Raw genomic sequence first — 23549 nt, 5'->3', positions numbered from 1 at the left:
AAAGAAAAGGATGATTTTCTTTTATAACACTCCATGGCCTCAATACGAATTGGCAGATGGAGAAAAGTGGCTAGGAAATGGGTCTCTAAACTATATACCACCCTCCGACTTGATCTTTTTGTACTCAAGAGGGTAAATGAGATGAAAACTGTAATGTGAACGCTTTCACGACACTATATCGGAACAAAGAGTTACAGAAAAAAATGTAAAATCTTAGTTCAGAAAGGGACTGAGAAGTTACTACTGCCAGCCTTCCCTCCTGACCCCAAGGTGGATCTTCCAGCTCCTGCCACTTCAGTGCCCGGACCACCCCCTCCCTATGCCCTCCCTCTACCCAATGGAGCTGCTGTACCAGTGACAGCCCTCACTGTTAAGCCCCCTTAATCTTTGTATCTACCCTTCCTGGGTACTTCTGTCCCACCGGTGGGCTTGCCACTCCACATGCACAGCAGAATGACTTTTGGGCACCCCGATTCAGCCCATAGGGAAAGTTCTGAAAGAAGGGAGCAGGGCTTTCATGTAGGCCATGGTCCTGGGGGCTCTGATCCCAGGCCTGAAAGGGAGTCCGATGGCATGCACCCTTTACAACAGGTACTGGCTGGAGATGCCAGAATGGTCTGGGTTTATCAGCCCTTTACAACCAGTGATCTCTATGACTGGAAAACAACAGCAGTGGGTATATAGAGGTGGAGGCAAAAAGATCTTGCATCTGCATAAAATTTTTTTTTTTTTTTAATGCAGATGCAAGATCTTTTTGCCTCCATTTTCTGCACTTACAACCCCACTTGGATGGATTGCAAGGGCCTATGTAATGTGCCTCTCACCCTGGAAGAGTGCTGGATGGTATTTGAGAAGGCTTGGGCTGAATCAGACAGGTGGCATGAGTGACAGCCCACAAACTTAAATGAGGTTGACACCTTCCCCACCACCAGTCCTGGCTGGAATCCCAACACCACAGCAGGACAAATGCATCTTACTTACAACAGAGAGTGTCTCCTAGAGGGTTTAAAGAAGGGTATACCCAAAGAGAAAAATTTAAGCAAAATGCATAGAGTTAAGCAGGATTTTAATGAGGACTTCTCCAAGGGTTTTGGAGAAGACTTTATACTGCTTTCAGATAGTTCACTGATCTGTATCCTGAGAGCCCTGAAAATATGCAAATGATCAATATAATCTTTATAGGGCAAAGTGCCCCCAAAATTAACAGAAAGCTTCAGAAACTAGAAGGAGATAGAGGTTTAAAAATCTCTTGGCTAGTTGAACTGGCCTACCAAGCTTACTCTGAGATAAGGAGCAAAGAAGAAAAAAAGTTGCAGACCAATACTGCCAAGCAGCCTTCCTGGTGGCTCCCTTGTGGCTGAAGACCAACCCCCAAGAGAACAAAGAAAAGGATGAAGCCAAGGTCACAGGAGCCAGGAAGGCCCCACACACTTTTGGAAAGAGATCAGTGCAGCTGGTATAAGGAGAAAGGACATTGAAAGCGAGAGTATCTAAAATACCAAGCAAAGGAAAAAAGAAAGAGAGGGGCAGTCCAGTGCCTGGTCACGCCACTAGAAGATAAGTCAGACTGAGGGGGACCAGAGGCTAGCCCTCCACCAGGCCTCTAGTTATAATAAAAGTAGAAGGAAAACCTGTATAGTTTCTGGAAGCTACTGGGGTGTCCCACTCAGTTCTGACCTAAAAGAAAGCTACCCCTACAAGGGGGACAGTGTCCATTGTGGGATTATCAAGAAAAGAAAAGCACCCTCTCTTCCTACAAGCTCTAACTAATTTTATACAAGAAAAATCTTTAACACACTCCTTTCAATTGTCTGATTGCCCCATCCCCCTGCTATTATGAGACTTACTGTGCAAACTACAGGCACAGATTTCTTTTGAAAATGGAAACATGCAAATCCAAGTTCCTCAAGAAAATGGGTGGCAGTTACAAATGGCCCTCACTACTGGGCTGCCAAATGACTATGGGAAAGAAAACATTACCAAGGGTTAGTTGATCCAGATATCAAAGATGCAGTAGTGCCATGGGTGTGGGCCAACAAAATACTGGGAAGAGCATAAAATGTTCCTCTTGTTGTCAGTGAATTTTCACTTGGTATAGTTCCCCTAAGTTTAAGCAGTACTCCATCCGAGCTGAAGCCCAATAGGCACTGGGCAAAATCATCACCAGATACCTGAAACACAGACTGTTCAGACCATATCAGTCACAGCTCAACATCCTCATCCTGCCAATGGAGAAGAAAAATGGAGAATATTGATTTATTCAAGATCTGTGAGCCATCAACCAGGGAACAGTCACAGTCTACCCAGTAGCTCCCAACCCACATACCCTGCTGTTGACCTTGTTGCTCACCTTTTCCAGGTTTACTGTGCTAGACCTGAAGGATGCCTTCTTTTTCATACAAGTGGAGGAGAAAAGTAAACAAAACAAAACAAAACAAAACTTTATCTTTTGAGTGGGAGCACCCAAGAACAAGATAGAAACAGCAGTTGTGCTAGCAAGTCCTTCCACATGGGGCTTTAAGAACAGTCTTACTCTTTTTGGATCAGCTTTGGCCCAAGAACTGAGACAATTGACCCTGACCAATGATGTCCTCCTCCAATATGTAGATGATATACTCACTGCCAGTCTCAGTGAGTATGACTAAGTCTAGATCACTATCAATGCCCCTTCAGACATACAAGGATAAGGGACCACGCCCAGAGAAGACTGGCAAGTTGAATTTACCAAAACACCAAGAGCCCCTGGGAACTATAGATATTTCCTAGTATGTCTAGATACTTTTAGCAATTAGACAGAAGCCTTCTCTTGCCAATCATAAAGGGCAAAAGAGGTAGTTAAACATCTCTTCAATACCATAATTCCTAGGTTTGGACTTCCCACTTCCACTGGGAGTGACAATGGACTTCACATTATTGCTTGAATATTTCAAACATTAGCAAGAGTATTAGGTATTAATTAGAACCTACACTCAGCATGAAGACCACAGTGCAGTGAAAAGGTAGAAAGAGCTGATCAAACTCTGAAGAAGCACATAGGTAAGCTCTGTATAAAAACAAATCTGGATTGGACTAAAGTACTACTCATGGCCTTCTTGAGAGCTAGAGCTGCCCCTTGGAAAAGCTAAAAATCAGTCACTTTGAGCTGCTATATGGGCACCCCCTCCTAGTTAACCCTAACATGGAATTAAGTGTTGATTAAGCTAACTGTGTCACTAGAGATTTACAAATCATAAAGTATTTGCAGTCTCTCTCAGTGACTCTGTTCTCCACAGGTACACTCTCAGGTGTCATCCACTGGAGCCAGAAGTACTACTTTACCCTTTCCAGTCCGGTGACTGGGTTGCTGTAAAGGCCTGAAAAGCTGCGCGTCTCCAGGAGAAGTGGACTAAACTGTTTGAGATTCTACTGGCCACTCCCACATCGGTGAAGCTCCAAGGTCTCAAAGCTTGGATCCACTACACCAGAGTACAGAAAACTATTCCACCAGACATTAAGGGGTCAATCCACCAGAACTGTAAAATCTGGACCTGTGAACCTGTCCAAGACCTTAAATACCTGTTTTTAGGAACCATCTAGTTCTTCTGGGATCAGGCTGGTGAATGCTGTGGTTCCTTTGGTCTATTACTCCTTTGGACTAATATTTTCCTTGTGTCTTTCGCTTTCTTCATTCTCCCTTGCTCCAGATGGGGTCGAACCAGTGGAGTATCTTAGATGGTCATTCACAAGCTTTTAAGTCCCCATGCATTACTGACCAAAGTAGAATATAGAACATTTCTTTATAAACTATGTTATGCCAGTTGACCTAGATGCCCTCCAAGATAATGGTCCCCAGCTGTCAGCCACAGCAACTCAGTCTCTCAAGGTTTTTGGATGTGTCTAGGAAGGTTCTATGACTTGGATCAAGTTGTGCTGACTTCCCTTATATTGTGTGTGGTCTTTCCCTTCACCAAAGTAAAGCTTGTCTACTATCTAGTTAGTGATTTCCCCTCCCTACCCCTTCTCTCCCTCGTAACCATTAAAGATTTTTTTTTTCCTGTGTGTAAAACTTTTCTTGAGTTTTTATAACAGTCTTATACAATATTTGTCCTTTTGTGATTAGCTTATTTCGCTAAGCATAATGCCTTCCAGATTCATCCATGTTCTGAGATATTTTGTGGATTCATCATTGTTCTTTATCATTGTGTAGTATTCCATGATACTTATTTACCATATTTTTTTATCCATTCGTCTATTGATGGACACTTAGGTTGTTTTTATCTTTTTGCTATTATGAATAATGCTGCAATGAACATGGGTGTGCATATGTCTATTTTTTGCAAGGGCTCTTATTTCTCTAGGATATATTCCTAGGAGTGAGATTGCTGGATCTTTCGGTATTTCTATTTCTAGCTTTTTAAATAGGCGTCATATTGTTTTTCATAGTGGTTGGACCATTTTACATTCTCACCAGCAATGCCTAAGAGTTCCAAACTCCCCACAGTGTCTCCAACTTTTGTTACTTTCCTTTTTTTTTGGATTAGTACCAGTAATGTTGGGGTGAGATGGTATCTAATGATTTCGAGGATTTCCTCAGGTGTCTTTTAGCTGCCTTCTTTGGTGAAGCATCTGTTCATATCCTTTGCCCATTTTTTAATTGGATTATTGGTCTTCTTGTTGAGTTGTTGAAGTATTCTGTAGATTTTAGAGATTAGATCCCTGTCAGATATGTCGTAGCCAAATTATTTTTCCTCAAACTGTAGGGCTTCTTTTTACTCTTTAGGTGAAGTCTTTTGATGAGCATAAGTGTTTAATTTTTAGGAGCTCACAGTTATCTAGTTTCTCTTCTGGTGTTTGTGCATTTTTAGTTATGATTTGTATTCTCTTTATGCTATGTATTAGGACCCCTAGTGTTGTCCCTGTTTTTTCATCCACGATCTTTACCGTTTTAGGTTTTATATTTAGATTGTTGATACATTTTTAGTTAATTTTTGTGTATGGTGTGAGGTAGGGGTCCTGTTTCATTTTTTTTTTTTTTAACAAATGAACATCCAGTTTTGCCAGCACCATATGTTAAAAACGCTGTCTGTTCCCGTGTTTTCCAGTAACAATATGGTGCTCAATTCTATTGGCTAGACTTCTGTTGAGAATTTTTGCATCTATTTTCATGAGAATATACATGCAATTTTCTTTCTTTTTTTTTTTTTTTGTGGTGTCTGTGTCTGGCTTTGGTATCAGGATTACGCTGGACTCATAGAATGAATCTGGGAGTATTCCATCCTTTTCTATGGTCTGAAATACTTTTTTAATTATACTTTAGATGGAAGTTTACAGAGCAAATTAGCTTCTCTTTAAACAATTAGTACATGTGTTTTTGTGACATTGGTTGCTAACCCCACGACATGTCAACACTCTCCCCTTCCCAACCTTGGTGTCTCTATTACCAGCTTTCCTGTCCCCTCCTGCCTTCTAGTCCTTTCTCCTGGGCTGGTGTGCCCATTTAGTCTTGTTTTGTTTTATAGTCCTGTCTAATCTTTGGCTGAAGGGTGAATCTCAGGAGTGACTTTATTACCGAGCTAAAAGGGTTTCCAGGGGCCATACTCTTGGGGTTTCTCTAGTCTCTGTCAGATCGGTAAGCCTGGTTTTTTTTTTTAATTAATTTTTATTAAGCTTCAAGTGAACATTTACCATTCCAATCAGTCTGTCACATGTAGGTTTACATACATCTTACTCCCTTCTCCCACTTGCTCTCCCCCTATTGAGTCAGCCCTTTCAGTTTCTCGTTTCGTGCCAATTTTGCCATCTTCCCTCTCTCTCTATCTTCCCATCCCCCCTCCAGTCAAGAGTTGCCAACACACTCTCCAGTGTCCACCTAATTTAATTGGCTCACTCTTCATCAGCATCTCTCTCCCCCCCGCTGACCAGTCCTTTTCATGCCTGATGAGTTGTCTTCAGGGATGGTTCCTGTCCTGTGCCATCAGAAGTTCTGGGGAGCATTGTCTCTGGGATTCCTCTAGTCGCATTCATACCATTAGGTATGGTCTTTTTATGAGAATTTGGGGTCTGTATCCCATTGGCCTCCTGCTCCCTCAGGAGTTGTCTGTTGTGCTCCCTAGCAGGGCAGACATCGATTGTGGCCAGGCACCAACTAGTTCTTCTGGTCTCAGGATAATGTAGGTCTCTGGTTCATGTGGCCCTTTCTGTCTCTTGCGTTCTTAGTTGTCGTGTGGCCTTGGTGTTCTTCCTTTGCCTTTGCTCCAGGTGGGTTGAGACCAATTGATGTATCTTAGATGGCCGCTTGTTGGCATTTAGGACCCCAGGCGCCACAATTCAAAGTGGGATGCAGAATGTTTTCATAATAGAATTATTTTGCCCGTTGACTTAGAAGTCTCCTCAAACCAAGTTCCCCAGACCCCAGCCCCTGCTCCGCTGACCTTTGAAGCTTTCATTTTATCCCGGAAACCTCTTTGCTTTTAGTCCAGTCCAATTAGGCTGACCTTCCTTGTATTGTGTGTTGTCTTTCCCTTCACCCAAAGCAGTTCTTATCTACTGATTGATCAATAAAAAACCCTCTCCCTCCCTCCCTCCCTCCCCTCTTTGTAACCACAAAAGTATGTGTTCTTCTCCGTTTTTTCTATTTCTCAAGATCTTATAATAGTGGTCTTATACAATATTTGTCCCTTTGCCTCTGACTCATTTCGCTCAGCATAATGCCTTCCAGATTCCTCCATGTTATGAAATGTTTCAGAGATTCGTCACTGTTCTTTATCGATGCGTAGTATTCCATTGTGTGAATATACCACAATTTATTTACCCATTCATCCGTTGACGGACATCTTGGTTGCTTCCAGCTTTTTGCTATTGTAAACAGAGCTGCAATAAACATGGGTGTGCATATATCTGTTTGTGTGAAGGCTCTTGTATCTCTAGGGTATATTCCGAGGAGTGGGATTTCTGGGTTATATGGTAGCTCTATTTCTGTTTAAAATAACGCCAGATGGATTTCCAAAGTGGTTGTACCATTTTACAATCCCACCAGCAGTGTATGAGAGTTCCAATCTCTCCGCAGCCTCTCCAACATTTATTATTTTGTGTTTTTTGGATTAATGCCAGTCTAGTTGGTGTGAGATGGAATCTCATCGTAGTTTTAATTTGCATTTCTCTAATGGCTAATGATCGAGAGCATTTTCTCATGTATCTGTTGGCTGCCTGAATATCTTCTTTAGTGAAATGTGTGTTCATATCCTTTGCCCACTTCTTGATTGGGTTGTTTGTCTTTTTGTGGTTGAGTTTTGACAGAATCATGTAGATTTTAGAGATCAGGCACTGGTCTGAGATGTCATAGCTGAATATTCTTTCCCAGTCTGTAGGTGGTCTTTTTACTCTTTTGGTGAAGTCTTTAGATGAGCACAGGTGTTTGATTTTTAGGAGCTCCCAGTTATCGGGTTTCTCTTCATCATTTTTGGTAATGTTTTGTATTCTGTTTATGCCCTGTATTAGGGCTCCTAGGGTTGTCCCAATTTTTTCTTCCATGATCTTTATCGTTTTAGTCTTTATGTTTAGGTCTTTGATCCACTTGGAGTTAGTTTTTGTGCATGGTGTGAGGTATGGGTCCTGTTTCATTTTTTTGCAAAGGGATATCCAGTTATGCCAGCACCATTTGTTAAAAAGGCTATCTTTTCCCCAGTTAACTGACACTGGTCCTTTGTCAAATATCAGCTGCTCATACGTGGATGGATTTATATCTGGGTTCTCAATTCTGTTCCATTGGTCTATGTGTCTGTTGTTGTACCAGTACCAGGCTGTTTTGACTACTATAGCTGTATAATAGGTTCTGAAATCAGGTAGAGTGAGGCCTCCCACTTTCTTCTTCTTTTTCAGTAATGCTTTGCTTATCCGGGGGTTCTTTCCCTTCCATATGAAATTAGTGATTTGTTTCTCTATCCCCTTAAAATATGACATTGGTATTTGGATCGGAAGTGCGTTATATGTATAGATGGCTTTTGGTAGAATAGACATTTTTACTATGTTAAGTCTTCCTATCCATGAGCAGGGTATGTTCTTCCACTTAAGTATGTCCTTTTGAATTTCTTGTAGCAGAGTTTTATAGTTTTCTTTGTATAGGTCTTTTACATCTTTGGTAAGATTTATTCCTAAGTATTTTATCTTCTTGGGGGCTACTGTGAATGGTATTGATTTGGTTATTTCCTCTTCGGTGTTCTTTTTGTTGATGTAGAGGAATCCAAGTGATTTTTGTATGTTTATTTTATAACCTGAGACTCTTCCAAACTCTTCTATTAGTTTCAGTAGTTTTCTGGAGGATTCCTTAGGGTTTTCCATGTATACAATCATGTCATCTGCAAATAGTGATAGCTTTACTTCTTCCTTGCCAATCTGGATACCCTTTATTTCTTTGTCTAGCCTAATTGCCCTGGCTAGAACTTCAAGTACGATGTTGAATAAGAGTGGTGATAAAGGGCATCCTTGTCTGGTTCCCGTTCTCAGGGGAAATGCTTTCAGGTTCTCTCCATTTAGAGTGATATTGGCTGTTGGCTTTGCATAGATGCCCTTTATTATGTTGAGGAATTTTCCTTCAATTCCTATTTTGGTAAGAGTTTTTAGCATAAATGGGTGTTGAACTTTGTCAAATGCCTTTTCTGCATCTATTGATAAGATCATGTGGTTTTTATCTTTTGTTTTATTTATGTGATGGATTACATTAATGGTTTTTCTGATATTAAACCAGCCTTGCATACCTGGTATAAATCCCACTTGGTCGGGGTGAATTATTTTGTTGATATGTTGTTGAATTCTATTGGCTAGAATTTTGTTGAGGATTTTTGCATCTATGTTCATGAGGGATATAGGTCTGTAATTTTCTTTTTTTGTAATGTCTTTACCTGGTTTTGGTATCAGGGAGATAGTAGCTTCATAGAATGAGTTGGGTAGTATTCCGTCTTGTTCTATGCTTTGAAATACCTTCAGTAGTAGTGGTGTTAACTCTTCTCTGAAAGTTTGGTAGAACTCTGCAGTGAAGCCGTCCGGGCCAGGGCTTTTTTTTTGTTGGAAGTTTTTTGATTACCGTTTCAATTTCTTTTTTTGTTATGGGTCTATTTAGTTTTTCTACTTCTGAATGTGTTAGTTTAGGTAGGTAGTATTTTTCCAAGAATTTATCCATTTCTTCTAGGTTTTCAAATTTGTTAGAGTACAATTTTACGTAGTAATCTGAAATGATTCTTTTAATTTCATTTTGCTCTGTTGTGATGTAGTCCATCTCGTTTCTTATTCGGGTTATTTGTTTCCTTTCCTGTTTTTCTTTAGTCAGTCTGGCCAATGGTTTATCAATTTTGTTAATTTTTTCAAAAAAACAGGTTTTGGCTTTGTTCATTTTTTCAATTGTTTTTCTGTTCTCTAATTCATTTAGTTCAGCTCTAATTTTTATTATTTATTTTCTTTTGGTGCCTGATGGGTTCTTTTGTTGCTCACTTTCTATTTGTTCAAGTTGTCAGGACAGTTCTCTGATTTTGGCTCTTTCTTCTTTTTGTATGTATGCATTTATCGATATAAATTGGCCTCTGAGCACTGCTTTTGCTGTGTCCCAGAGGTTTTGATAGGAAGTATTTTCATTCTCGTTGCTTTCTAAGAATTTCCTTATTCCCTCCTTGATGTCTTCTATAACCCAGTCTTTTTTCAGGAGGGTATTGTTCATTTTCCAAGTATTTGATTTCTTTTCCCTAGTTTTTCTGTTATTGATTTCTAGCTTCATTGCCTTGTGGTCTGAGAAGACGCTTTGTAATATTTCGATGTTTTGGATTCTACCAAGATTTGTTTTGTGACCTAATATGTGGTCTATTCTAGAGAATGTTCCATGTGCACTAGAAAAAAAAGTATACTTTGCAGCAGTTGGGTGGAGAGTTCTGTATAAGTCTATGAGGTCAAGTTGATTGTTGTAAGTAGGTCTTCCGTGTCTCTATTGAGCTTCTTACTGGATGTCCTGTCCTTCTCCGAAAGTGGTGTGTTGAAGTCTCCTACTACAAATGAGGTGTCTATCTCGCTTTTCAATTCTGTTAAAATTTGATTTATGTATCTTGCAGCCCTGTCATTTGGTGCGTAAATATTTAATATGGTTATATCTTCCTGATCAATTGTCCCTTTTATCATTATATAGTGTCCTTCTTTATCCTTTGTGGTGGATTTAAGTCTAAAGTCTATTTTGTCAGAAATTAATATTGCTACTCCTCTTCTTTTTTGCTTATTGTTTGCTTGATATATTTTTTCCATCCTTTGAGTTTTAGTTTGTTTGTGTCTCTAAGTCTAAGGTGTGTCTCTTGTAGGCAGCATATAGATGGATCGTGTTTCTTTATCCAGTCCGTGACTCTCTGTCTCTTTATTGGTGCATTTAGTCCATTTACATTCAGCGTAATTATAGATAAATAAGTTTTTAGTGCTGTCATTTTGATGCCTTTTCATGTGTGTTGTTGGCCATTTCATTTTTCCACATACTTTTTTGTGCTGAGACGTTTTTCTTAGTAGATTGTGAGATCCTCATTTTCATAATGTTTAACTTTATGTTTGTTGAGTCGTTACGTTTTTCTTGAGTTATGGAATTGATATGCCTTTTTGTGGTTACCTTATTATTTACCCCTATTTTTCTAAGTAAAAACCTATCTTGTATCGTTCTATATCGCCTTGTATCACTCTCCATCTGGCAGTTCAATGCCTCCTATATTTAGTCCCTCTTTTTGATTATTGTGATCCTTTATCTATTGATTTCCATGATTTCCTGTTATGTGTATTATTTTGTTTATTTATTTATTTATTAGAATTAATCTTAATTTGTTTGTTTTTGTCCTTTCCCTATTTGAATTGCGTTGATATCAGGATGGTCTGTTTTGTGACCTTGTATTGTGCTGGTACCTGATATTATTGGTCATTCGGCCAAACAATCTCCTTAAGTATTTCTTGCAGTCTTGGTTTAGTTTTTGCAAATTCTCTAAACTTGTGTTTATCTGTAAATATCTTAATTTCGCCTTCATATTTCAGAGAGAGTTTTGCTGGATATATGATCCTTGGTTGGCAGTTTTTCTCCTTCAGTGCTCTGTATACGTCGTCCCATTCCCTTCTTGCTTGCATGGTTTCTGCTGAGTAGTCTGAACTTATTCTTGTTGATTCTCCCTTGAAGGAAACCTTTCTTTTCTCCCTGGCTGCTTTTAAAATTTTCTGTTTGTCTTTGGTTTTGGCAAATTTGATGATAATATGTCTTGGTGTTTTTCTTTTTGGATCAATCTTAAATGGGGTTCGATGAGCATCTTAGATAGATATCCTTTCATCTTTCATGATGTCAGGGAAGTTTTGTGTCAGGAGTTCTTCAACTATTTTCTCTGTGTTTTCTGTCCCCACTCCCTTTTCTGGGACTCCAATCACTTGCAAGTTATCCTTCTTGATAGAGTCCCACATGATTCTTAGGGTTTCTTCATTTTTTTTAATTCTTTTATCTGATTTTTTTTCAGCTATGTTGGAGTTGATTCCCTGGTCCTCCAGAAGTCCCAGTCTACATTCTAATTGCTCGAGTCTACTCCTCTGACTTTCTACTGCGTTGTCTAAATCTGTAATTTTATTGTTAATCTTTTGGATTTCTACATGCTGTCTCTCTATGGATTCTTGCAACTTATTAATTTTTCCACTATGTTCTTGAATAACCTTTTTGAGTTCTTCAACAGTTTTATCAGTGTGTTCCTTGGCTTTTTTCTGCAGTTATCCTAATTTCATTTGTGATATCTTTAAGCATTCTGTAAATTAGTTTTTTATATTCTGTACCTGATAATTCCAGGATTGTATCTTCATTTGGGAAAGATTTTGATTCTTTTGTTTGGGGGGTTGGAGAAGCTGTCATGGTCTGTTTCTTTATGTGGTTTGATATGGACTGCCGTCTCCGAGCCATCACTGGGAAACTAGATTTTCCAGGTAATCAGCTAAAAAAAATGCAGTCAGATCCCTATCTGAATTCTCCTTCTGGCTCAGGGTATTCGGATGTTAATGGAGCCGCCTGGGGAGGGTGGGGGAGGGATCAGAGAGCTAGGCGTGTAGCATCACAGAATATAGAGCTGATCCCCGTGTTCACGCCCCGCCCCCGTCCGCCAGAATCCCAGCAGGATGGCACCCGCCTGGGACGCTACTCTCCCGGCTCCGAGACCAGTCACTTCCTCCCGGGGATTTCTCCCTCCGGTGCGCCGCAGTGCTCGGGCGAACTGGGTGGGCGTGGCCCTCACGAACAGCTGGGCGCCCCGCCCGGGGTCGCTTTAGGGAAATATAGGTGATCCCCACGCTCGCGCCTTGCCCGCCTCCCGCCAAACTCCCGGCGGGAAGGCTCCCCGGCTGGGACGCTACTCTTCCCGCTCCAAGATCAGTCACTGCCTCCCGGGTGGTTCTCCCACTGGCTGCGCCGCTACGCCGCCCTCGCCAACCAGCTAGACTCCCTCCCGGGATGGGTTCGGGGAGGGTAGGGCTGGGCCCCTTGTCTGTGCCGTCTGCCTCCCTGGGCTCTGCCCCAGCCTGGGCTCCGCCCCAGCCTGGGCTCCGAAGGTCACCTGCCTGGTACGCTGGCTCTTAGTTCTGAAAACGATCGCTGTCTGCCCGTATTTGTTCGTTCTCCATCTCTAAGTCTGTGTTTGCTGTTCAGAGTTCGTAGATTGTTATATATGTGATCAATTCACTTGTTTTTCCAAGTCTTTTTTGCAAGAGGGATTCGCGGTAGCGTCCACCTAGTCCGCCATCTGGGCCCCCAAGCCTCTTTTTTTTGAGTTAGATTTTTGTTCTATACTTTTCTCCAGCTTTGTCTGGGACCCTGTTTTGTGATCCCTGTCTACTCTGAAAAATTTTGAGTAGTACTGGTGTGAGTTTTTCTCTGAATGTTTGGTAGAATTCTCCAGTGAAGCCATCTAGGCTAGGGCTTTTTTTTTTTTTTTTTTAGTTGGGGAGAGGGCAAATTTTTCAATACCTCTTCAATCTCTTGTTACTGATCTTTTCAGATTTTCTATTTCAGCTTGAGTTAGTTTAGATAGGTGGTGTATTTCTAGAAATTTGTCCATTTCCTCTAGATTCTCAAATTTGTTGTAGTATAATTTTTCATAGTATTCTGTAATGATGTTTTTATTTCATCTGCATCTACTGTAAAATCCCCCATCTCAATTCTTATTTGGGTTATTTGCTTCCTCTACTATTTTTCTTTTTCCAATTTGGCCAGTGGTTTGTCAAGTTTGTTGATCTTTTCAGAGAACTAACTTTTGGTCTTGTTGATTCTTTCTACTGTTTTTCTATTCTCTTTTTTTATTTGTTTCTGCTCTAATCTTTACTGTCCCTTTTCTTTTGGTGACTGTGAGCTTCTTTTGCTCTTCTCTTTCTATTTTTTGAGTTGTAGGGCTAACATTTTGATTTTGGTGTGTGCGTTTATTGCTCTAAATTCATCTCTGAGAACTGCCTTTGCATGTCCCAAAGGTTTTTGTATGATGTGTTTTCATTCTTTTTTAATTCTAAGAATTTTTTTTATTACTTTCTTATTTTATGGGATCCTGGGTGGTGCAGTGGTTAAGAGCTCTGCTGCTAAGCAAAAGGTTGGCAGTTTGAATCCACTAGCTGCTCCTCGGAAACCCTATGGGGCAGTTCTACTCTGTCCTATAGGGTCACTATGCGTTGGAATCATCTTGATGGCAATGGGTTTGGTTTATTTTTCTGGCTTTATTTTATGACATTAAAAATATATTTCAGTTCTGGGCCAGATGGCATCACTGAGAAATTTTACCAATCTTTTGGTGGAAAATTGACACCAGTACTATTTAAGCTTGTCCAAAAGATATAGAAGAAATACACCTTAATTAACTCTATGAAGGAAACATAACCCTGATACCAAAACCAGACAAAAACACCACAAGAAAAGAAAACTAGAGGCTAATATCTCTTGTGAATACAGATGCAAAAATACTCAGCAAAATAATAGTGAACAGAATCCATATCAAAAGTGTCACACACCATGAGCAAGTGAGATTTATTTCAGGAATGCAGGGATGGTTCAACATTAGAAAATCCATCAACATAATACACCTTATCAGTAGAACAAAGGAAAAGAACCACATAATCATCTCTATGGAAGAAGAAAAGGCATTTGAAAAATTCAACAAAATCCCAAAGAATATTGGAATAGAAGGTAAATTCCTCAATATAATTCAGGGCATATATGAAAAGCCAACAGCCAAAATTATACTTAATGGAGAAAGACTGAGAGCTTTGCCTTTGAAATCAGGAACAATACAAGAGTGCCACTCTTAGCACTTCTACTGAATATTGTATTACCAGTCCCAGCCAGAACAACACAACAAGAAAAGAAAAGAAAACAACAACAAAAAATTAAGCTATCCAGATTGAAATAGAAGTAAAATTATCTCTATTTGCAGATGGCATGGTCCTATATATAGAATATCCCAAAAAGTCTGCAAGAAAACATCTAAGTCTAATAGAAAAAAATTCGCAAAATTGCGGGGTACTAGGTCAACACACAAAAAATCAGTTGGGTTTCTATATACCAGCAATGAGAAATCTGAAAGGGAAATTAGAGAAACAATTCCATTTATAATAATATCTAAGAGAAAAAAATTTCTAGGAATAAATTTAACCAGGAATGTGAAAGACTTATACAATGAAAACTATAAAACACAGCTGAAAGAGATTAAAGAAGACTTAAAGGTAAAGATGTTCCATACCCATGGAATAGAAGACTTTATGTTGTTATGGTATCAATACTACTCAAAGCAATCTATAGATTTAATGCAATCCCAATCAAAATCCCAACAGTCTTCTTTTCAGAAATGGAAAAACCAATCTTCAACTTTATATGGAACGGCAAGAGTCCCTGAATAGCTAAAGCAATGTTGAAAGAGAAGACTGAAGAAGGAAGACTAACACTTCCTGATTTTAAAACTTATACACATTCTACAGTAATCAAAACAGCCTGGTACTGGTATAAGAATAGAAACATAGACCAATGGAATCAAATTGTGACTCCAGGAATAAACTCACACATCTATGGTCAAATGATTTTTGACAAAGGTGCTAAATCTGTTCTATAGGGGAAATAAGAGTCTCTTCAATAAATGGTGCCGGGAAACTTAGATTTCAGCATGCAAAAAAATGAAACAGGATCCATGCCTCACACCACACACAGAAACAAATTCAAAATTCTTTGAAGAAAATGCAGAGGCAATGCTGTTGGACCTAGCTTTTAACAATAAAAAAAAAAAAAAAAAGACAAAATAATAAACGAGACTTCATAAAAATTAAAAAATTTTGCTCATCAAAAGATTTTACCAAAAAAGTGAAAGGACACACTACCAACAGGGGGAATATCTTTAGAAACTATATATTAGATTAGAATCTAATAATAAAAAAATATATATATATACATAATGTCAACAACTTAGCAACAAAAAGACAATTAGCACAATCATAAGATGGGCAAAGAACTTGAATAAATATTTTACCAAAGAGGACATTCAAATGGCCGTGAAATACATGAAATGAATGATGCTTAACATTAGTCATAAGAGAGATGGTACAGCAAAACCACAATGAGATACCATTTTACTCCCACTAGGGTGGCTTAGAAAAAAAGAAAGAAAAACAACAGAAAATAACAAATGATGTCAAGGATATGGGGAAATTGGAACCTTACCATTGCTGGTACAGCTGTTGTGGAAAACAGTGTGACAGTTTCTCAAAAAGCTAAAACTATAGCTATCATATGACTCAGGAATTCCACTCTTAGGTATATACCCAAAAGACTTGAAAACAGAGACCCAAACAGATACTTGTACACCAATGTCATTGCAGCACTATTCATAATAGCCAAAGGGTTTATCAGGAGATAAATGAATAAACAAAATGTGGTACACACATGCAATGGAATACTACTCAGCCAGTAAGAGAAATAAAGTCTTGATACATGCTACAATATGGATGAAGCTTGAAGACATTATGCTGAGTAAAATAAGTCAATCCCAAAAGGACAAATATTGTGTGACCTCACTTTTATAACGAGACAAAAACAGGCAAATGTATAGAGACCAAAGTTCATTAGTGGTTACTGAGAGCAGGAAGGAGGGGGAAAGAAAGGAGGGTTATTCTTATGGAGTACTAAGTTTTGGTTATGGTGATGGAAAAATATCACTGATTAAGGGTATAGTTGCACAGCCAATTAAAATAATTGCATCAAATAAGTTGTACACCTGTAAAATGTTGATTTGTAAAATGTTGATTTGGCAATGACAAAAAAAAAAAAAAAAAGAGCAGCTACTCAGGCTATTTATATATACTCAAACACCTCATGGGATTTATTTCCTTGGTTTGGAGGTTCAGGGTCATAGTTTCATGGGGCATATCAGCTGATTGGCCTAATCTGCTTAGTGCTTCTTTCTACCTCCTAGTTTGTTATATAGTGCTTGGGGTCTTAAAAGCTTGCAAGGGACTATTAAAGGCACAACAATTAATCTTTATTCACCTGGAGCAACAGAGGAAGAGGAGAGTCAAGAATAGGAGGAAATGGAACTTTGCCTTCATGAACAACTGCCTCCTTTGCCATGAAACCAGAACAGCTGGATGGTGCCCAGCTACCACCACTGAACATTTTGATCAAAGATTCTATAGAAGAATCCTGAGCAAAAAGGAGAAAATGCAGAACAGAATTTCAAATTCTCATGAATTCCAGACTTCCTGGATCTGTGGAGCTTAGATGAATCCCTGAAACTATCGCCCCAAGATAATCTTTAAACCTTAAACTAAAAATATTCCCGAAGTCGTCTTAAAAGCAAAGAATACTTTAGCTTAATTAGTAATGAAAGCCTGCCTTGAGTTTAACCTCTTTTAAGATCTATATGGGATCAAATTAACAATGGCTACTTTAAAGATTAGACAGACACCTTAGAGGGCAATGAGTTTACGTTAATGGGGGAGGAACAACTCAGGAAAGGAGGGTGAGAGAAGTTATACAACTCAAAGAACATAATCAATGTCACTGAACTGTACAGGTGGAAACTTGGGTGTATGCTTTTGCTGTGTATATTCTCAACAACAACAAAATAAATTATTAAAAAAATAAGAAAACCCTGTGGACACAGTTCTACTCTGACACACTTGGGGTCGCCATGAGTCTGAATCCACTCGAGGGCAACTGCTTACTGTTACCTTTATATAGTTAAATATATTAATATTTTTGATACACCCAAATAAAATTTATTATTTTGAGAAACGTATCTAGTTTAAGTGTAAAAAAAAGTACATTTCCATTTTATGGTCCTTATTTTGTCTTTTTATAAAAAAATGAGGAATAAACAGCCAAATAATTCCTGTCTACCTGCTAAGTAATAAAATCATGAATATAATACCTGAATCTTCTTTCATGTCCACATCCTTTTCTTCATTATTATCATCTATTAAAAAATAGAAAAGATAAGTAAAAACTTTATGAAGGCTAGAAAGTCAAATTCTCCAATTTTACTAATTAAAAAAAAATCAAAGCAAAAGAAAAACTCAGAATAAAAGAGGAAATTTAATCTTACATTTCTACCATCTTATATTTTCATACTGGAATAGCAAGAAATTCTAAGCGCTGGAGCACAATTTAGCTCCTAGTGTTTACTTTTTTTATATTGTATATTTATTACAAACTATATATGAATAACTTTTTTTTTAACTTATAAGAGTAATGCATGGTCACTTCGGTTATTTCAGTTCCTTAAAGTTAAAAGTCACAGACTTGAAATAGCACATTTCCCACATTTATTAGAGATACACATGCTGGTCTGGGGAAAGATCTGAGAAACATTTTGTTGTTAGGTGCCACTGACTCAGTTCCAACTCATAGCAATCCTCTGCACAACAGAAGGAAACACTGCCCAGTACCGAGCCATCCTCACAATCCTTTTTATGGTTGAGCCCATTATTGCAGCCACTGTGTCAGTCCATGTCATTGAGGATCTTCCGCTTTTTTGCTGACCGTCTACTTTACCAAGCATTATGTCTGGCCCCAGGGTCTGATTCCTCCTGATAACATGTCCAATGTATGTGAGGCTTAGTCTCGCCATCTGTGCTTCCAAGGAGCATTCTGTTTGTACTTACTTCTTTCAAGACAGATTTGTTCCTTCTTTTGGTAGTCCGTGGCATATTCAATATTCTTCACCAACACCACAATTCAAAGGCATCCATTCTTCTTTGGTCTTCCTTACTCATTGTCCAGCTTTCACATGCATATGAGGTGATTAAAAATACCATGGATTAGGTCAGGTACACCTTAGTCCTTAAAATTATATTTTTGCTTTTCAAAACTTTAAAGAGGCCTTTCCCAGCAGATTTACCCAATGCAACGAATCTTTTGATTTCTAGACTGCTGCTTTCGTGAGTGTTGATTGTGTATCCAAGTAAAATGAAATCCCTGCCAACATGTCTTTTCTCTGTTTATCATGATGTTGCTTATTGGTCCACTTGTGAGTTTTTTTGTTTTATGTTTTGGTGTAATCCGTACTGAAGGCTGTGGTCTTTGATCTTCATCAGGAAGTGCTTCAAGTCCTCTTCACTTTCAGCAAGAATGTTGTGTCATATGCATAACACAGGTTGTTAATGAATCTCTTCCTCCAGTCCTGACGCCCATTTCTTCTTTATACCGTCCAGTTTCTTGGATTATTTGCTCAGCATACAGATTGAATAGACTCATCCCTCCTGACAACATGTCCAAAGTATGTGAGACACAGTCTCACCATTCTTGCTTTGAAGGGGCATTCTGGTTGTACTGCTTCCAAGACAGATTTGTTCCTTCTGTTGGCAGTCCATGGTATATTCAATATTCTTCTCCAACAACACAATTCAAAGGCATCAGTTCTTCTTTGGTCTTCCTTATTCATTGTCCAGCTTTCGCATGCATATGAAGTGATTGAAAATACCATGGCTTGCAGCAGGCACACCTTAGTTCTCAAGGTGATATCTTCACTTTTTAACACTTTAAAGCAATCTCTTGCAGCTGATTTGCTCAATGCAATGCATCTTTTGATTTCTTGACTGCTGCTTCCATGGCTGTTGATTGTGGATCCAAGTAAAATGAAATCCTTGACAACCTCAATCTTTTCTCTGTTTATCGAGATGTTGCTTATTGGTCCAGTTGTGAGGATTTTTGTTTTCTTTATGTTGAGGTGTAATCCATACCGAAGGCTGTGGTCTTTGGTCTTCATCGATAAGTGCTTCAAGTCCTCCTCACTTTCAGCAAGCAAGGTTGTGTCATCTGTATAACGCAGGTTGTTAATGAGTCTTCCTCCCATCCTGATGCCCCAGTCTTCTTCATATAGTATAGCTTCTTGGATTATTTGCTCAGTCTACAGAATGAATAGGTATGGTGAAAAGATATAACCCTGATGCACACCTTTCCTGATTTTAAACCAATCAGTATCTCCTTGTTCTGTCCAAACAACTGCCTCTTGATCTATGTTCAGGTTCCTCATGGGCACAATTAAGTGTTCTGGAATTCCCATTCTCTACAATGTTATCCATAATTTGTTATGATCCACACAGTTGAATGCTTTAGCATAGTCAATAAAACACAGGTAAACATCCTTCTGGTATTCTCTGCTTTCAGCCAGAATCCATCTGACACCAGCAAGGATATCCCTGGTTCCATGTCCTCTTCTAAACCCATCTTGAATTTCTGGCAGTTCCCTGTCAATATACTGCTGCAACCACTTTTGAATGATCTTCAGCAAAATTTTGCTTGCATGTGATATTAACCACTTTGTTCGATAATTTCCTCATTTGGTTGGATCACCTTTCTTGGGAATAGGCATAAATATTGATCTCTTCCAGTTGGTTGTCCAGGTAGCTGTCTTCCAAATTTCTTGGCATAGATGAGTGAGCACTTCCAGTGCTGCATCCATTTGTTGAAACATCTCAATTGATATTCCATCAATTCCCGGAGCCTTGTTTTTCAGCAATGCCTTCAGTGAAGCTTGGACTTCTTCCTTCAGTACCATTGGTTCCTGATCATATGTTACCTCCTGAAAAGTCTGAACATCAGCCAATTCTTTTTGGCATAGTAGCTCTGTGTATTCCTTGCATCTTCTTTTGATGCTTCCTGCATCAAATAATGAACATTCAATAGTAGCCAATATTGGCTATTCCATGGGTACTGCAAATGGTAAACACACTTGGCTGCTAACCAAAGGTTTTGGGGTTGAAGTCCATCCAGAGACCTCTCAGAATAAAGGCCTGGCAATCTACTTTGAAAAATCAGCCACTGAAAACCCTATGGAGCATAGTTCTCATCAGGATTCAGAATCAACTCAGTGGCAACTGGACTGGTGTTGCTATTATTACTATTATCATGTCATTATTACTAATACTTTTACTACAAAACTACCATTTATTAACCACAGGATTTTCCATAGATTGGATGTAGAGACCATTCAAGGAGAGAGATGGCAATATGTCAAAAGTTCAAAAAAGCAAATGTGTGTATACTGTAGAGGAAGCCGATGTTCCTTCCAATTAGAAAGGATCACACCTGGAGGTCAGGAGAGTTAAATAGGAATGGTGCAGAACTATGTTAGGCTTGAGGACACAGGTTTACTATCCCTTCCCTCCAGGAGCTCACAAAAAAGTGGATGACACGGAAAAGTAAAACAACAACCAGAGTAGAGAGTAACAGACCAGTGGAAGTAGACACAGGTTCTATTGGGAAACAGACAGGAAGCAGAGAGAAGGTCTGCGAAGGCTTCCCAAAAAAGGTGAGGCCTAAGTTGAGTCTACAGGGTTGAGGTGCTAAGTGGAGAGAAGTGTTGCAGCAGATGCTGTGGGTACCCTGTCCACATCCCCTTGTTCCATGATACCTCAGTACATGGCAGCCTGACTTCCAGCTACCATCTCCTGCCTTTCTTTGTCTGAGGGCTTTTTCTGGTTGGGGGAGCTCACTGTGCTTACGACAGTCAGTAATGCCAGAGAATCATCACGCCTAGGGGCCAGGTTTTCACATATTTGCATGTAAGTACCTGAGCAACATTGCCTCTCAGATGAGCTCTCTCTGAAATATGTCCTACACTGTCTGCCTGAGTTGACCAGTGGGGTTGAGCCCCAGTTGTCCACAGTGGTAACTGGCTTATAACTCAACCTTATCACCTTCCTTTCCTGCCTTGCCTTATCTCACTCCCCAAACCTCTTCCAGCGTTTCCTGGGATCTCCTACCAAATAAACTACTTCCACTTGAGTTCTTCTTTCAGAGTCTGCTTCTGAGGGAAGCCCATTACAAGTCAAGGGCAATGACACTCAAGCAGAGGGAACCAGGAAGCAGAGGCAGAAGAGACAAGGAACACAGAAAGCAGAGCTGCCTCAGTCTCAAATGGGAGAGTCACCACTAAAAGGGACTAGGAGAATTGGACCGTCCAAAGCTGAGGGAGCAAAGTTGCTGTTTCAGTGGACCTGGAAGATGGAGCTGAAACCCAGGGCCTAGGGGCCTCCACTCAGAATCCTGACAGTGGCCTATACCCAGAGCCTGGAGGGCAGGGCCATTTTGTTGTCAATGGTCTCAGTGAACAGAGGATTATTTTCAAGCTTTGAGAGCTTATGTAAGGTGTTCTGTTGACTTGCTTCGTGCCTGTTATTCCTTCTTTCCCTCCAATTTCTCCCATTAGTAATGGAAATGTCTATCTTATGCCTGTCCCATCATTTTACTTTGGAAGCAGATACCTCATTTTCTAGATTTCACAGATGAAGAAGAATTTTGGATTTTGGTCTTGGAGTTGATTTAAGACTTTTGCTATGATATGATGGGGTGAATGTGTTTTACATGTGGAAAGACATGAATTTGCGGGAGGGGGAGCTGTTACAGCAGCACTAGATAACCGAGACACTGACATTTGAATTTTTTCCTGAAGATCATGGGACAAGTGAACAATTTTAAACAGTGGAGTGACGTAGTCATCTTTTGGGAGAACCTATTTCATGATAAAATTTTACAGAAAACCTATTAAATACATGTCTTAAAACTTTGGTATTATTTATATTACAATTCAAGCACTGAGTTCTTTGGGTAGGCAAAGCACCAATGTGCCATTGCGTGTGAAGGAAACCCATTCCAGTTCAACATTATTCTATGTGATGTGCTCACTTGAACCATATTTGTGCACCAGATCTCTAGCATGAATTTTTTCTAGCAAAACCAGAAACCAAAAAAGACAATACACAAAAAGGGATGATAGTCTGGAGATAGGGAGTCACTCCATTCAAAATTTGGAAGCTGTTAGGAGACTGATGGAGCGTGGGCGCAGAGCTGCTGCCCTTCTCAGCGGTTCTCAAAGCATCATACTTCTTTGTCAGAGGACAAAAATGAAACAAAAGGTTCTTAGCCAAGTGGATACAAATACCATTTCAAAATAGTGCACAATCCATGGTTCTGTGTTCAGAAATACCAGTTCCCGAAAATTCCCTTCCCTTCCTAAGCAGAGACCACACAGAGGCTGAAGCTCCATTTTATCTTTAGGGGTCTCTTTGATGTTTATTTCACAATGAATGTCATTCTTATTCACTGCATCCTTTTATGTCTGTTGAGTGCTGCACAAAATACATAAATATGACGGAAGTTCTTATTTTGACTAAAAATGTGTGCTAAAACCTACTCGTTTCTCACAAATAACAAGTTTTTGCTAAGAACTAGCTTTATACACTTCAGAACATCCTTCAGAGGGAAGTATTGAACCAATGGAGCTATAAAATGTATTTAACTTTCTTTTATGGGAGATAAAGTTAATATGAATGATTATCGTCTTAATCATTAAACTTGTCTTCTCAGAAGCAGCTCATTTGACCAATAACAACCATTTCACTCTTTTTTGAAAAGCAAACTCTACAAGGGGTTTTGCAATGACTTGGGATTTGTCTTACTCCTTTACCTTGTTGTTGCTGTTGTTAGTTGCCAGCAATTTGATTCTGACTCATGTTAATCCCATGTGTGCAGAGTAGAACTGTTTCATAGGGTTTCAAAGGCAGTGACTTTTCAGAAGCAGATTGCCAGGACTTATTTCCAAGTGGTACTTCCAAGACCTCCAGGTGATGCTCATGCCTGTTGAAGTTTGAGAACCAGTGGTCTAAAATACCTATGTTAGTGTGTTGGAGAAGAATCTTTCAAATAGATGTCCATCTTTTCGGACACCCCAACTGAGCTAACTTGAGCTATCCCACTAACACTGATGCTAGTGAGGAGTTCCTGAGCCTCGTGGTTGCTGACTGTGAGGAACAGCTGTGACCTTCACAAGATATTACACACTTTCTTCTGTGCTTGAAATCACCCAACTACTGTGCAGCTGGGTGCCATTGATACCATGGCTTTGTAGTATGTGTTCTCATACCACAAAACCAAACCCGTTGCTGTAAAGTCAATTCCGACTTACAGCAACCCTATAAAGGACAGAGTAGAACTGCTCCATATGGTTTCTAAGGCTGTAAATCTTTACGGAAATGGACTAACACATCTTTCTCCTGCAGAGTGGCTGGTGGGT

At 39.4% G+C, this 23549-nt stretch overlaps 1 protein-coding gene across 3 annotated transcripts in view; it reads right to left on the bottom strand.

The window, feature by feature from the left end:
• The window catches only part of MACROD2 (mono-ADP ribosylhydrolase 2), a 2492337-nt gene that overhangs the window by 261800 nt on the left and 2206988 nt on the right, over positions 1-23549 (bottom strand). For all 3 annotated transcript variants that reach the window (XM_049869821.1, XM_049869822.1, XM_049869824.1), the window contains exon 10: positions 17406-17450. In XM_049869821.1, coding sequence (XP_049725778.1) covers positions 17406-17450 — 45 coding nt within the window. The remainder of the gene's footprint in view (positions 1-17405; positions 17451-23549) is intronic.

The sequence above is a fragment of the Elephas maximus genome, chromosome 25, assembly GCF_024166365.1.
Source record: "Elephas maximus indicus isolate mEleMax1 chromosome 25, mEleMax1 primary haplotype, whole genome shotgun sequence".
Taxonomy (NCBI): Eukaryota; Metazoa; Chordata; class Mammalia; order Proboscidea; family Elephantidae; genus Elephas; species Elephas maximus.
Note: the sequence above shows the minus strand (reverse complement) of the source record. Positions and strands in the feature narration are given on the sequence as shown.